Source organism: Cheilinus undulatus, linkage group 2, assembly GCF_018320785.1.
Source record: "Cheilinus undulatus linkage group 2, ASM1832078v1, whole genome shotgun sequence".
Classification (NCBI taxonomy): Eukaryota; Metazoa; Chordata; class Actinopteri; order Labriformes; family Labridae; genus Cheilinus; species Cheilinus undulatus.
Window position 1 is genome coordinate 27,517,460 of NC_054866.1, and position 14,783 is coordinate 27,532,242.

Sequence of the window (14,783 nt, forward strand, 5' to 3'; positions counted from 1 at the left end):
CTTGAGCCAAATTTTATTCTTTTCAATCCAACATAAAAAAAAATTACCCATCTAAGACATTTATTTCATAATAATGCTAAATAGCTACATCTGTGGGTTGTTCATTATTAAAGCATTTCTTATTGCTTGGGCATAACAAGTCCAAGGTATGTATTCATTGGGTGAAAAACTAGTTAATGAACCTACTGAAAGCTGTCAAGTCCAAGGTATATGTATTTAAAATAATTAGTAGACCATTCTAATTAGTTTGACCCTCCATCATGAGTCTAGGCAAAGGAACGGTCCAGATATAAAGATATGTACATGCCTTTTTCTACAGTTTATATGCTCTTTATCTGAGGAGAGACTCTCAGATTGCATTTGCTGTCTCAAATAGGAGAGGAATGAAAGGCAGAGAAGACATGATATGTGGTTCTGATTTCCCAGAGCCCTGAAAGCACCGTTTCTATAACGTCATCCGGTATCCCAGAAGCCTCGTCACCAGGAAGTGGTATGCCGGAGAGATCTCCGGTGTTGTTTTGACAATGATGGAGGAAGAAGAATTTGAATTTGCGGAGGATTTGGAGGCTATTCTGCATCTAACCCCAGAGGTACAACTAGCCATTGAACAGGTAACGAGAACAACAATGTTACTTTGACAATTTTAAGCCCTGTCAGCTGTTTTATTCAAACACGGGAGCTGCTAGCAAGCTAACCCGACCTACGGAGTCCTTACTGGCCATGTCACTGCCGAATAACCACCGCTAGCTATGTTAAATGATTGATTTAACACTTTATTAATAGCTAAAACAAAAAGACATTGACATGAATATGCTAGAAATTTAGGTAACCATAATCTGGCACCATGTATAACTATTAAAGCTGTCATTGCCCCGTCGCTTCTCGGTGGTGGTCGTAAATGTGAGATTAACAGTGCAGGTGCAATTACTTAAGAGTCTTTATCAACATGTATGCCTAGTTCATGAATGGCTTTTAGTAATGCAGGAAACAAATAATGTCTTTTGAAGAGTTTAGTTTGGTGGGATTCTGCATAATAAACCTTGCATAGACTGCAGTACATCATGTTTAAGATATGCGTAGCTTTTCTTATTAAAGAAGTCAGCGAAGACTCAGCCATGACAAGCTATGATTTACACTCCTGTGTATGTTCTTACAGAGTTCAACAGATGTGTTCAAGGCATTACTATTTTCAGTCATTATTGTTACGCCTCTGTCAGTCATTAATTTCTACATGAATGTTGTTTGTTTCTTGTGTACTAGGTTTTCCCCAGCCAAGACCCTCTGGACAGAGCAGACTTTAACGCTGTTGAATACATCAACACACTGTTCCCGACTGAACAGGTACGGTGAATCCACACAGAAATACTATATGGGGGGGCAGGCTGAACTGCACCGTGATATCCAATTTAATGTGGACCAGCCAATAACTACCTTTCAAATAAGGAGACAGACATTTTTCTGTGGCCTTGTCACAGTAGCAATGGCATGTTTTATATTTTAATGCTGCAGTGGCTCTGATCTATTCAAAGTCATAGTCCTGTTAACCAGCATACAAAACAATGGCTATGAGACTAAATCAGCTGAATCAAACCATATTTTTTTTCTTTCCCAATTCATGAATATTTTTCACTATAACATATAGAAGTGTCTATTGTAAACAGTGTTCATCCCGGACCTTTAGATACTTCATATTTCATAATCCATAGAAGCTATACAATTTGCTATGCCTTATATGTTCATTGATGAACCTTATAATAATAATAATAATAATAAATTTTATTTATAGAGCACTTTTCAAGAACTCAAAGACACTGTACAAAAGTAAAAACGCATTGCTTACGGTGTTTTATTTTACTCAAGCAGAATCTGTCCCCATTAACACTGAGGACAAGGGAATTGACCTGTCCTGTGTATATAAGTTATATAGACTGTAGTCCCACACTTTAAATGGGACATATTGTGAAAAAATCCCCTTTTCAGGCTTTTCTAACAAAAATACGTGCCCCTGGCCTGTCCACAATCCCCTCAAATACTAGAAAAATCTTTTCCCCCCTCTCTTTCTCCACATTTCAGAAAATCTGTGCTGAAACAAGCCATTCTCAGATTTTCCCCTCATGACCTCATGTGGGGAGTAAGCATTGCCCCCATGTTTGGTTGGCTTTCTCTACTTGGAAGACATCCACATCTACCACAAAATGTGGTAGATGATCTTCCTCTCAGCCACCAGCTGAGATGCTGAAAAGCTCAGTGGGTTATCCTGCTGACTTTGATCAGGGAGATTGATGGATCGAATCCCAGTCAGGTCCTTAACTTTGGATAAAAGTGGCTGTAACAGGAGTGCCACATCCATTTCCTGAGAGGGGTGTGGTCAGGGGCAGAGTCAGACAGCTCATTAACATTTAAAGCCACAGACACAGAAACAGCTCTTTCTGAGAAGGGCTGAAACAGAGGGCTTTTTAGACATGCAAGAATCCAATACTGGTGTGTGTTTTTTTCAGCTATGAACTTCACTGGCATTTTTTGAGACCAATATAAACTTGTCTTAAAAGGGTAAAATATGTCCCCTTTAACTGAATGCTAGACCTTGATTAAATGTAAAACAAAAACAAAATAAAATGGGGTTTGTGTTAGCCATATGTGTACATGTGTGTAAATGCATGAGGCCATATTTAGTTATCATTTATTTAGATATTTTAATGTGAGTGCTCTCAGATCATAAATATAAATACTTAATCTGTGTACATGCTTTTGTTTGCTCCTTGTCCATAAGAGGTCACTGTTACCTTTTAGTTTCTGCTTCTGGTAGAGGGCATGAATTTTTGCAACTGAAATTGTGGTTAATTGGCACTGAAGGTATGATTTGAAGCAGAGTTTTACAAATATGCTTTACAAAAGCTACAAATCATAAAGTAATATTCAAGGTTTTCGAGTGTATAAGAGGAGAAAATATAAGGGATTGTGCAGTCTACCCACTGCACTCAGTGGATTGTGTGCACAGGCTGTTGTAAGTGGGAATACAATATTTCTGAGATTTTCACATTGCAATCTTTGTGATTTATTAAAAGACGTTTAGTGAACGGAATTTTTATGTCTCTTTATTCTCTCCAGTCTTTGGCTAACATTGATGATGTGGTCAGCAAGATTCGTCTGAAGATTCGGTGAGTTCATGTCTACAAGGTCTTTGCACACCTTTATTTCTGATGTTTTTTTTGGATATGTAATCCAATTTTAAAAGTCTCATACTCAGAAATTGCTCCGGACTCTTAGTCCAGTTCATTTATTTTTCCATTCATTGCGAAAATTCACAGTACCAGGCAAAATAATCTTTTAGCTGGTTGGATGCCTGTGAGTACAAATTTGTCTTTTATCTGTCATGTTTAATGATTGATATCCACATGATACATGGACACAGTGTTTAAAGACATGTTTCAGAGCAGGGGGGCTGCAGCTGCTGCTCTGAATAATCAACCACCGACTGAAATGATTTGGACTGTTGCAAAAAGAAAAATGAAAAAACTAAAATCTGCTTTGAATAAAAGAAACTAATAATGGATAAAAACAATCAGTGTCAGACTGTGTTTTTGTATTAAAAACAAAAGACTCAGGCTTAACTCCCTCGTATTTTTCTTCTGGTGTTTACTTTTATATCTCGGTGTCACAAACTAATGCATTCATGTTATACTTAATAGGCGCCTTGATGACAACATCAGGACAGTGGTGAGAGGCCAGACCAATGTGGGCCAGGATGGCAGACAGGTGAGTTGAGCTGCAGCTTACACAGAAACATTTGGCCTTTTACACCAGGTATCAACATGAGTCCTGTGTGATCTGATCAGAGGTGGAAAGCTTTTAAGTATAGGTTGGAAATGCACTACTGATCTATTAAGGAGATAAAGCTTGGAATATTATTAAAAGTCTGGGCTGCATATGGCCACATTCCTTCAACAGTATTACATGAAAGCACTGCAGAGCACGGATGATGTTAAGAGTCAAAACCCTCAATTGTCATTCTGACATGATTTAATAGTACTCTTTTGGTCACATTCTTTGGGTATTCTTTTAACAGACTCCTCCTTGCCGTTTTGTTTATACTAAATATAGTCCAAAGGTCTTATTATTAAAGAAGCTTTGATGTCATGTCAGATTTTCTGTCCATATTCCATTTCTCTGTCTCCTTTTCTCCCAGCTCACATCAGCGATCTTTTTACTCACTCTCGCTTTCTCACTCTCTGTATCTAACATCAGAACTAGTAACATAGGTAGTGGTGCTCTAGTAGTCAGATAAAAAACCTGAAACAGTCACTGATTGTAGTTTTTGCTGGATAGTTCATAATTCCTCCTAACCTGACACACCAGGTACACTGTTTCATATATCCATGTCCTGGAATATATTTTGCATCTGTCTGGGCAACCGTCCATAGACTGTAAGTGCTGAACCTTCAGTCTGCCTTGTTCATTACGGTCCTATCAGAGCAACAAAATATAATGCAGTGGGCATGCTCAATCCCAGAGAGTAATTTACATAATGTGATCTTAGGCAGTCACTATCGTTGTTAACTATCAGTGGAGCCATTTGATGACACAAAACTTGCCCAAGGACACAGGGAGAAGAGAAAAACATGTTTTTTCCACCAACAGAGGCTTTCAGTGAGGTTCTTTGCCCTTCTTTTTTTTTTTTTTTTTAAATATGGTCCAGTGTGATAAAATCTGCCTATATGGCCACATCTGAGCTAATTGCCAGCCACCATCGTTTACAGGCTTGCAGAACAACTAAACGCCACCCATAGCTACTGCCTCGTTCTCCTCAAATGATGCTGATTGGTCAAGTCATTGTCAGACGGAGAACAAAATGCCAAATGGAGCTTTTTAAGATGGATCTACCTGATGACGGACATGGAATCTGGCCAATCCAGTGGCTTTGCAAAGATGAATTCAGGAGTCGGGGAGAATGCAGCTAAAGAGAGTGAAGCAGTAAGTTTCTTACTGAGCTTCATGTAACAACTAAGGATAAAAGAATGTTCATAATGGCCAGGACATTAGATCTATGTATTATTTTATAGATAGTTTAATACAATATTTGTTATACTTTACAATATTTTGGGGAGTTAGTTTTAGTTAAAATGAGAACTGGTCATGTGTTTTGGTACAATTTTGAAGATTTAAAGAAAAGTCTATGGGTATTTGATCTTTTATTATAAACAACATATATCTATAACCTTGCAAAGCAGATGGATTCGCCCGTTTCCGTGTTTCAAGCTAAACCATCTTGCAAAGCTCCTGGCATAACAGAGACATGAAGTCTGTGTTATAAAGGACCTGTTAGGATAAAACAGAGTGTGTTAAGTTTCTGTACAAAGCACATCAAGAAATTTTATCTAGAACAGGATTTTCTCTGTCCTTTGTAAGTTTGTGGTATTTAAAAAACATTTAAAGTATTGAAATGCAGATAAACTCTGCATGTATTTGCAATTAGAGCAGGAAAATGACAGTTGATTGCCAGTGGTCACTGAAGTTGCCTGAGCAGATGCACCTGCTGCCATACTTAAAATTGTCAGCAGGATGAAAAAGTGGAGTGGAGAAAAGAGCTTTCTGACTTTGGTTTCCTTTGTCCTGTGATGAATCTGATTCACTCAGGTACCACAGCTGGTAAAATAGGCTAAATGCGTTTTGGGCCTGCAGTAAACACCAGCAGGCATTTTTCCGTCATTTGTGTTGCTCAAAGCATTGCCCCTCTGCTGAAGTTAAAATAGTGCAACAGATTTCTCCTGATCCAGAAAAACATGCTCTTCCCGCTCGCCTGCTCTTTCCTTCCACATTACTTCCATGGAAAAGGACAAGATGACTCAGAACCATTCCCACTGTCGCTCTTTACAGAAAGCATGTCTGGGAAATAGATCCCTGGATGTAAATACTTAAATTTCTCCTGAACCCAGACAGTTGAGTGCTTGCCTGTTCGTGTGGAAGCATCAAGAAAAAGAGTAACCCGTTTTGATGTAATCCAGGTCCTTTCTCTGCAAATGAGCTGTGGCTTTAAGGGAACATGACACCTGATGGGTGAGCTGTGTAAGTTCTTACCTGTTGACATGATTAGGTGTGTGTTGTTGTCAGGACATCTGGCCATGGTGGCCCTGTCTTTCCCTGTTAGCTACTGTTTGGTAGCAGGAAACGCTCTAAATCCTGTCCAGACCAATAACATTACACAGTCACACACAATAATTTCAGTTTGTTTTTCCAACCCCACAGTGGCGTTCCAACTTTTCCAAAGGGAAAAAATCTTTTCTACAGATGGATGGATGGAGAGGTGTTCATTTCAGCATGGTGGCTGAAACTTAAGGACAGCAACAGAATAAAACTATTAAGATCAGCATTTTAGTGATGACTGATGTTGACTGAACTCACTGACTCACTGAGTTAAATGCAATCCTCAGGTTGAAACCAAAGACTATAACATTTATGGAGGGAGATGGAGAGAGAAAAAGGAGGAAGTCTGGAGTGTTTATTCTCTAAACTGACTTTTATGTTGAGCAGGACAGTGTGGAAATGTGACTGTCTTAGCAGGTAGATCCTGGCAGGTTAAAGAGCTGATATTCAGTGTGTTGATGGTTATGTGCCTTGATAATAAAACATTCAGTTATTTGTTGGTTAAGAAAGAGCCTAAAGCCTGGAAGTAGTTGTCATACTCATAAGCCACCTTTTGATCCGTGGATACATAACTTTTTGTTTAAGACTGGGTTTATCTTTGCACCAAAGAAAATTAGTAAACAGAAATTTGTTTAAATTTAGAGTCAGGAACTTTAAAGCTGTAGATGAAATTGTTTATGTGTAAGTCTTTGCTGTTTGTTCTTTAAAACATTTCAGCTCTACCCAAAAGAGACAGAGGTAAAACTGTCCACGCATCCCTAATTGCAATTAAAATGAAAAGGGCCATTAAGACTAAGTATTTCTGTCACTAGGATATAATCTCAATTCCAAGTTGATACTTAATTCCCTTTGATTGCCACAAGAAAGGTGAATCCTCAACATCAGTCATGGAAGTGTAAGAATTAGAAGACACTGACTCTCTTAAATTCTGGTTAATCCATTATTTATTAATCACATTCAGAACAGCTGGTGAGGAAGATTTTGGTTCACAAAGTGGAAATAAAATGTGATCTGTGTAAATGTTGTGTTTAAAATCATATTGATAGGTTCACTCCGTACTGCTGCAGATTGTACAGGCTAAGAGCAGCAGAGCATTGACAATTGGAAGGGTGCATCCCTGGTTTACTCCAAAAGGGAACAATATTTGGTTTTCTTCAATATGTTGAACTCCTGTACATAAAGATGTCTCTTCTATTCAAAAATACATTGTTCTCACTTAAGCATTGCCGTGTTAATACCTTTTAATACCTGTGATATAGAGCTGGGTGATATGGCCTAAAATTGATATCCCAATATATATTTTTGCTACATCCTGATACATGGTATATATAGTGATATTTTGAAATGTCCTCTCAGCAGCTGTATAATTTTTAATTCAGCCCCAAATGACACTAGTTTGGTGATTAAACTAGACTGTTAATTGGATTTTTAATAAAATTGTTTGCAGAAAGGGTAAAAATCAATATAAAGTCAAATTTAGCAGTTTTATTATGAAAAGGACTTCATTCAGTCTTTTACTAATAAATCAAAAATACATAATTCACGAGTCAGTATTTTACAGTGTATGGAAAGTCCTGAAATGTTTTCTGTGTTATGTTTACTGTTGCTGATTATGATTAATATTTTCCTCATTAAGGGTGAAGCAAACCTACACAAAAATCACCAATCCTGCATGCAGCCAAAGGCCAAAACCCTGCAGTCTAGTCCTCCATTCAGGCTAACAGCTGTGATCATATTAGTCCGTTACCTGTACTTTGATATTGATTTTACATCTTTACTGTTTAACCTCAGGGTCAAAGGTCGGCACAGACATAGAGAGCATAACTAGAAACCCTTGGCCAGTTTGGTTCCAGCTGAGGTTTATACCTACAAGAGTGCATTAACTCTAGACCATATTGTTTGGATGTGTTAGTCTTACTTTGAGGAAATTGACTTGGTATTATTTCATGTAATCTAAATGTCCAGTTTAATTTGGACTATCACCAAAAATCCACTTAGCTGCATGTAAGTTGTATCTGAAAGATAATAGAAAAAAAGCATATTTATAGTTTTTTCCTTTTGCAGTATACAGTACTGTACAGAAGTTTTAGACATGTAGAGTGCTAACGGTTCTTCACAGGTCCTGATGTTCCACAACCTCGGGCTGAAGAGAGGAGGGAGGGCGGCCAGAGTCAGTGTCGACACGTTTGACACGTACGTGCGTCGCTCAGCAGCCAAGGTTGAGCTTAACAGCATTTCTTTTGTCCAGCCTTTGCACCCCTGGTAATACGCCCAGCAACCACCAACAGTTTTCAGGTGCTTAGAACATACACACGACAACCAGGGGGTTGTGGCAACCCTCCTACCCGCCCTAACAGTACCCCTAGGCTATGTTTAAGCGCCACATCTACCCATAACTCCGCCCTAAAGCTGTGGTTTTTGTTTTGTTTTCATCAGATTATTTTCCTATGCCCTTGGTTATGTACAAATACATCCAGAGCATGACCTGCGTTGTGTCAATCCTCCTTCCCGCCCAAGGGGGCCCTCAGGTGGGCGTACTCACCTTTACACGCCTTATTTCAGTCCAAACATGCCTAAAACGTCTGCACAGTACTTCATATTGCATGTTTATTTTATTGAAAAAGAACATTTAACCAGATGAATGAAGTGCCTTTTTTATTTTATTTTATTATTAGAAAATAGACACTGCCCAATTCTAAGTCATAGTCTGCAAAAAGAGAAAGTTTCCTCCATACATGAAGTTGCCCAATGTTCTTAGCTGCCTGTTGTCATGGAGACTTCATGCACACCTGCTCCACAGGAGCTCATTATCATCTGCTAATGAAAGGTTATTTTTCATTTATTGCTTGTTGTTTTGTAATGAAAATAAAAACTGTGAAGGCCTCTTGGTTGGAATCTATTTTTGGATGTCTGAGAAGCTCATTTACAGGACCAAACATTTGTAATCAGTAACTGCCTGCCATTTACATTCCTGGTAATTGACTCACACAGACACACGTTTCCACATCCTAATAGTGAGGCTGTCCTTGCTGCTTGCATGGATGACAGGCTGGCATTTACTCCTTATGTCTGTGTGTATTTGTGTGTGTGTGACTGTGGTATTAACAGGCCTCCAGCTCTGGGTGGTCTCCCTATAGAATTGCCATTAATGTAAATATTTAATGTTAACTCAAAAAGGCTGTCTCAGAGCATGTTTTACTTTCCAGGCTTTCATCTTGTCAGAGCTTTCTTGCACTGTCACTTTCCTCCATCTGTCTGCATATTTATACTTAAGTAACTTTACAACTTTGTGTTTTATGTCCTTTTATTTCTCTAATAAAAACTGGGTCACCCTCTGCAGATTCTATCATCTTTGCCTCTTTTATGTTAAGGGACTCAGTGTCAGTAAAGCCTATTAAACGTGACTACCACATCATCTGAAAACAGCAATTCTGCCAAAATGCTTGTGTTGTTTTCCAGGACTAAATATGAAAGGGAAATTAACAGTTTAGAATATTTCTAGAATATTTCTGTTTATATCATAAACAGCTAAAATATAGCCTTGGATATTATTTCTGTCGTTTTAGGCCTAAACAGCAGTTTTAGCACACAAAGGATAAATAAATAAAAAGCATCACCTTAGCTATTTGGAAACACCCCTTTTTTTAATTTGTCTTTCTAAATGTTTACATGACGGCTAATGCTTAGGCACTTTCCAGACAGTAAAATAAACCTGTTTGGCTGATATTATTTATTATCTGGCTCTAAACTCAGCACCATTAAAGCTACACTGCTGTCTGTAAAAGGGATGAGTGAAGTGCATCCAAAGCCTGTTCAAGCTTTTGAAAGAAGCTCCCTGTTCCTTTTTAACTCTATAATACTGCTGCAGAACATATGCTGCCTATTGCATGTTAGAGATCCACTGGTGTGTGAGCAGATAACATCTTGAGCATGGAGGCGCCTTCTGGGCAGTGGGCTCTCTCACTCACACTCTCTCTCTGCTTTCCTCAAGGCTAAACGCAGGAAATGAGCGCTAGGAAGCAAGCCAGATTGACTCAGCTGAGTCTGCAGGAGCGACAATTGCAGCCTTGGAGCTTCTGGCCCCTTTTTGCGTTCACTTTGTTTGCTCAAAAACTCCTCGAGGGAACCACTTTAAAGATTCAGAGGCACTCCCTTCCTCCTCACTCTCAGATCAAAGAGGAATCATTTAACTCGCCTGCAGTTTTCCAATTCATTTAGTCAATCACCCAACAAGCAAAGGGTTGTTTGAAGCATGAAAGAAATCAGGACAAATGCAAGCTTAAGTCAGAATTTGCTCCTCTTGACTCAAGGAAAGTCATTCTTCTTGACAAAATCATAAAATATGGAATAGAAGACGTTTTAGAGTGAACTGCCAATATGGTTCTGTTGTGATTTTATGACCTTGTCACAATCTGACTTTGATTGCATCTCTATGACACTGTCACCAAAATTTGACCACACACAGGAAGGACAATGAATCCTCTGCAGTCAGTGCAAGCTTTATTTATGTTTGTGTGTGTCTGTCTGCGTGTGTTTGAACACTCACTGGTGCTTGTAAAAGTGGTAAATTCCTTGCACAGCTGGTGCCGGCTGTTAGCATTCCTTATGTGCATTTGTCGGTGTGTGTGTGTGTGTGTGTGTGTATGTGAGAGAGAGAGAGAGAGTCTGAGGAAAGTTGTGTCGCACAGCATCAGGGGCCAAGACAAGCCAATTATCTTGGCATCAGATGTCGAAGCACAATCTCTGTTTGGGAGCATCAAAGAGCAGCTGCCGTGTCAGATGATGGGGAAATATTAGAACAGCACGTTAACTATCTAACAATTGTAACTGTCTGATGTTATCTAATCCGCTCTGGCTTTAAAGGCTGTTAAAGCTGCTAATATGCTCTTTAGCCTTTATAGTGACAGCCTTTACACAGAGATTAGCCGTATGGCTCATATGTCAATCTAACGGTTCACAATGTCAGATATCCAGATACCCGTCAATTAGACAGCCAATTAGCTTGTTTGGTATTTTCTTCTCACTGGGACTGGGAGCAGGCAGCTGGGTAATTTATCACATGTCAGGCAAAGTGTTGAGTCTAAAATAAAAACATAGCCCAGGAGATGTCTGGTAAACTTCAAATACAAGAAAGTTATTCCACCTGTTGTCCCTTTTGATAACAATATCCTAAAAGGATATAAAGGAAAGTTAATTGATGCATTTGGCCGGATTCATGAATGTATTTTACAGTCAGCAACAGCTGACATAGTGTCTGTGTTCTTTGCCTTTTAATCTGACAAAGTCAGAATTTACTAGCTCTAACATCCAGTGTTTTGAAGAAAAGAGACAGTCAAAAGAAAGACAACACTGGTTTAAGGAAAGAGACAGATGCGGGGTAAGCTCACCTGCACGTTACACATCTGGGTCCCGGCCTTGCTTGCTGTAGAAGGCGTTGCAGTGATTGGCGAGCCCAAGCTTTGTCTAAGTTCAGCTTTTGTTTGGTTAGCCCATTGTTCATTTCCCACATGAAAACCAGTCCAAAACAATTTGCAAAACAGAGAAGAAAAGAAAGTGAAGAGGGACTCTATTTCTTATGATTATCATTCATAACACAAATCAAATCAAATCAAAACTCTGGTGTTCACTTAGAAGTTTAAATCATTTGTATTTGTTATAGAGCTGTGGAACATTTCCAGTGTAATAGTTTTTAATAATAACATTCACAGTGAAAAACTTACCAAAAAGTGAATTTCTTGCATTCTTGCATATAGGAATTTTTTTCTATAAACAGCCAAAGCATTCTTGAGGGCTTAGAGCTTTCAGTTGATTGGTTGATGAGCTTTCAAACCAAACATGCTTCAGTTGGACAAAGGAGAGAGAGAAAGAGAGGGGGGCATATCATAATACTATACATATTATGATACAGAGGGTATGATACAATACATACATACATACCATGCTACACTTTTAGTTTGAGTGATAAACCTTTCCATAACAGAAATAACAATAGTAGCTCTTCTTTTTGAAGAGAATAACAGCAAAGGCATAGATTTATACTTGAAATGTCCACCTTTGTTGTCTCCCGCTGCTGTTTTTCATGAAGCAATGATATTCTGGTTTCATTTCACTATGAGCCCACCTTTTCTTGCAAGAATGTCTTTTTGCTTTCCACCTGCATTTAACAAAGGCAGCACAGTTTCTGTAATGCCCTAATGAGTGGGGATTAAACAGCATGACTCACACTCAATAATCCACTGCCTGAAGCCATTTTTATCAGCTACACTGTACAGCTCAGGTCTTTACAAATAAAGCATAAAAGTACTACTTGTGATTTTCTAATTCCAGTTAGAAGTTGAGGGAAATTGTGAATTTACCTGTTATTCAGTGCCTCGTGTAGCTACCCTGGCTGTAGTTGCTAACTGCTAATTAGTCTGGTGTCTTACCATGTATAGATGGAGAGTGGCTATGTTAGGCCAGTATTTTACCTTGTTTTTGCAAGGTTTAAAATTTGAAAAACTCAGTATCTTTGCTTTCAGTGTTGCTGTCAGTGGATGGACTTTCTCATTCAGGTGTTTGTTTTGATGTGTGGCATCCATTTTAGCATCTGCTGACACCTATTGGCTTTTATGTTAACTGCACCATAGGAGATGTGCAATTCAAAACTGCTGTTATTCAGAGACATAAAATGTCATTTTCTGAATGTTTCAAAGCATTTACACACTGAAAAACTTGGAAACAAGTCATTAACATAGCAAAAATTTGCATAAAAGAGCAGGATTTTGTATGTTTGAGTTTTACTGCCAGTGTCTCTGCTTGGCTCTCTGTCACAGCCTTCCGCCTGTAAATCTGTTCCAGTAAGTCCAGTTATCACCTCATTGAAATGCACAACTTCACATTTATGAATATTGCAGACAGACAGAGTGTAGGAGAGAGACAGGGTCATCTCACGGTCGCTAAAATTTTTTCTTAACTGCCTGACAGGCTGACTTAAATTATACAGTCGCTAGAAAAAGTATGTGAACCCTTTGAGATTTCTTGGATTTCTGCATAAATTGGTCATCAAATGTGTTCTGATCTTCATCTGATTTGCAACAATAGACAAACACAGTCTGCTTAAACTAATACTGCACAAAAAATGATATGTTTTCATGTTTTTATTGAACAAATATGTAAACATTCACAGTGCAGGGTGGAAAAAGTATATGAACCCTTAGGCTAATGACTGGTTGACCCTCCTTTGGCAGCAATAACCTCAACCAAATGTTTCCTGTAGTTGCAGATCAGACCTTCACAACGGTCAGGAGGACCATTCCTCTTTACAAAACTGTTTCAGTCCAGCAATTTTCTTGGGATGTCTGGGGTGCATCGCTCTCTTGAGGTCATGCCACAGCATCTCAATCGAGTTGAGGTCAGGACTCTGACTGGGCCACTCCAGAAGGCGTATTTTCTTCTGTTGAAGCCATTCTGTTGTTGATTTACTTCTATGCTTTGGGTCGTTGTCCTGTTGCATCACCCATCCTCTGTTGAGCTTCAGTTGGTGGACAGATGGTCTTAAGTTTTCCTGCAAAATGTCTTGATAAAATTGGGAATTCATTTTTCCGTCAATGACAGCAATCCGTCCAGGCCCTGAGGCAGCAAAGCAGCCCCAAACCATGATGGCCCCTCCACCATACTTCACAGTTGGGATGAGGTTTCGATGTTGGTGTTCAGTGCCTTTTTTTCGCCACACATAGCGTTGTGTGTTCCTTCCAAACAACTTAGTTTTGGTTTTATCTTATGGACAGAATATTTTGCCATTAGTGCTGTGGAACATGCAGGTGCTCTTTTGTAAACTTCAAACGTGCAGCAATGTGTTTTTTGGACAGCAGTGGCTTCCTCCGTGGTGTCCTCCCATGAACTCCATTCTTGTTGAATGTTTTACTTATTGTAGATTTGTCAACACAAATGTTAGCATGTGCCAGAGATTTCTGTAAGTCTTTAGCTGACACTCTAGGATTCTTCTTCACCTCATTGAGCATTCTGCGCTGTGCTCTTGCAGTCATCTTTACAGGACGACCATGCCTAGGGAGAATAGCAACAGTGCTGAACTTTCTCCATTTGTAGACTGTCTTACCGTGGACGCATGAACATCAAGACATTTAGAGATACTTTTGTAACTCTTTCCAGCTTCATGCAAGTCAACAATTCTTGATTGTAGGTCTTCTGAGAGCTCTTTTGTGCCAGGCATGGTTAACATCAGGCAATACTTCTTGAGAACAGCAAATTCAGGTGTGTGTGATTTTCATAGGGCAGGGCAGCCTTAAGCAACACATCCAATCTCATCACATTGATTGGACTCCAGGTTGGCTGACTCCTGGCTCCAATTAGCTCTCGGAGAAGTCATTAGCCTAGGGGTTCACATACTTTTTCCATCCTGTACTGTGAGTGTTTAAGCAGTTTTATCAATAAAAACATGAAAACATATTTTTTGCACGGTATTAGCTTAAGCAGACTGTGTTTGTCTACTGTTGTGACTTAGATGAAGATCGGAACACATTTGATGACCAATTTATGCAGAAATCCAAGAAATCTCAAAGGGTTCACATACTTTTCTAGCGACTGTAGATCCCCTTAAAATGTAAAGGCTATGTTATCCTATGTACTGTCAGGACAGAATTTAT

The 14,783-nt window shown here is 39.0% G+C and overlaps 1 protein-coding gene across 1 annotated transcript in view; it reads left to right on the top strand.

Annotated features, from left to right (window-relative positions):
- The first annotated feature begins 490 nt into the window (after positions 1-490).
- vps53 (VPS53 subunit of GARP complex) overlaps positions 491-14,783 on the top strand; it is a 45,545-nt gene continuing 31,252 nt past the window's right edge. The window contains exons 1-4 of the mRNA XM_041814070.1: positions 491-611; positions 1,261-1,341; positions 3,109-3,158; positions 3,690-3,756. Of these exons, the coding sequence (XP_041670004.1) occupies positions 525-611; positions 1,261-1,341; positions 3,109-3,158; positions 3,690-3,756 (285 nt within the window). The 5' untranslated portion in view covers positions 491-524. The remainder of the gene's footprint in view (positions 612-1,260; positions 1,342-3,108; positions 3,159-3,689; positions 3,757-14,783) is intronic.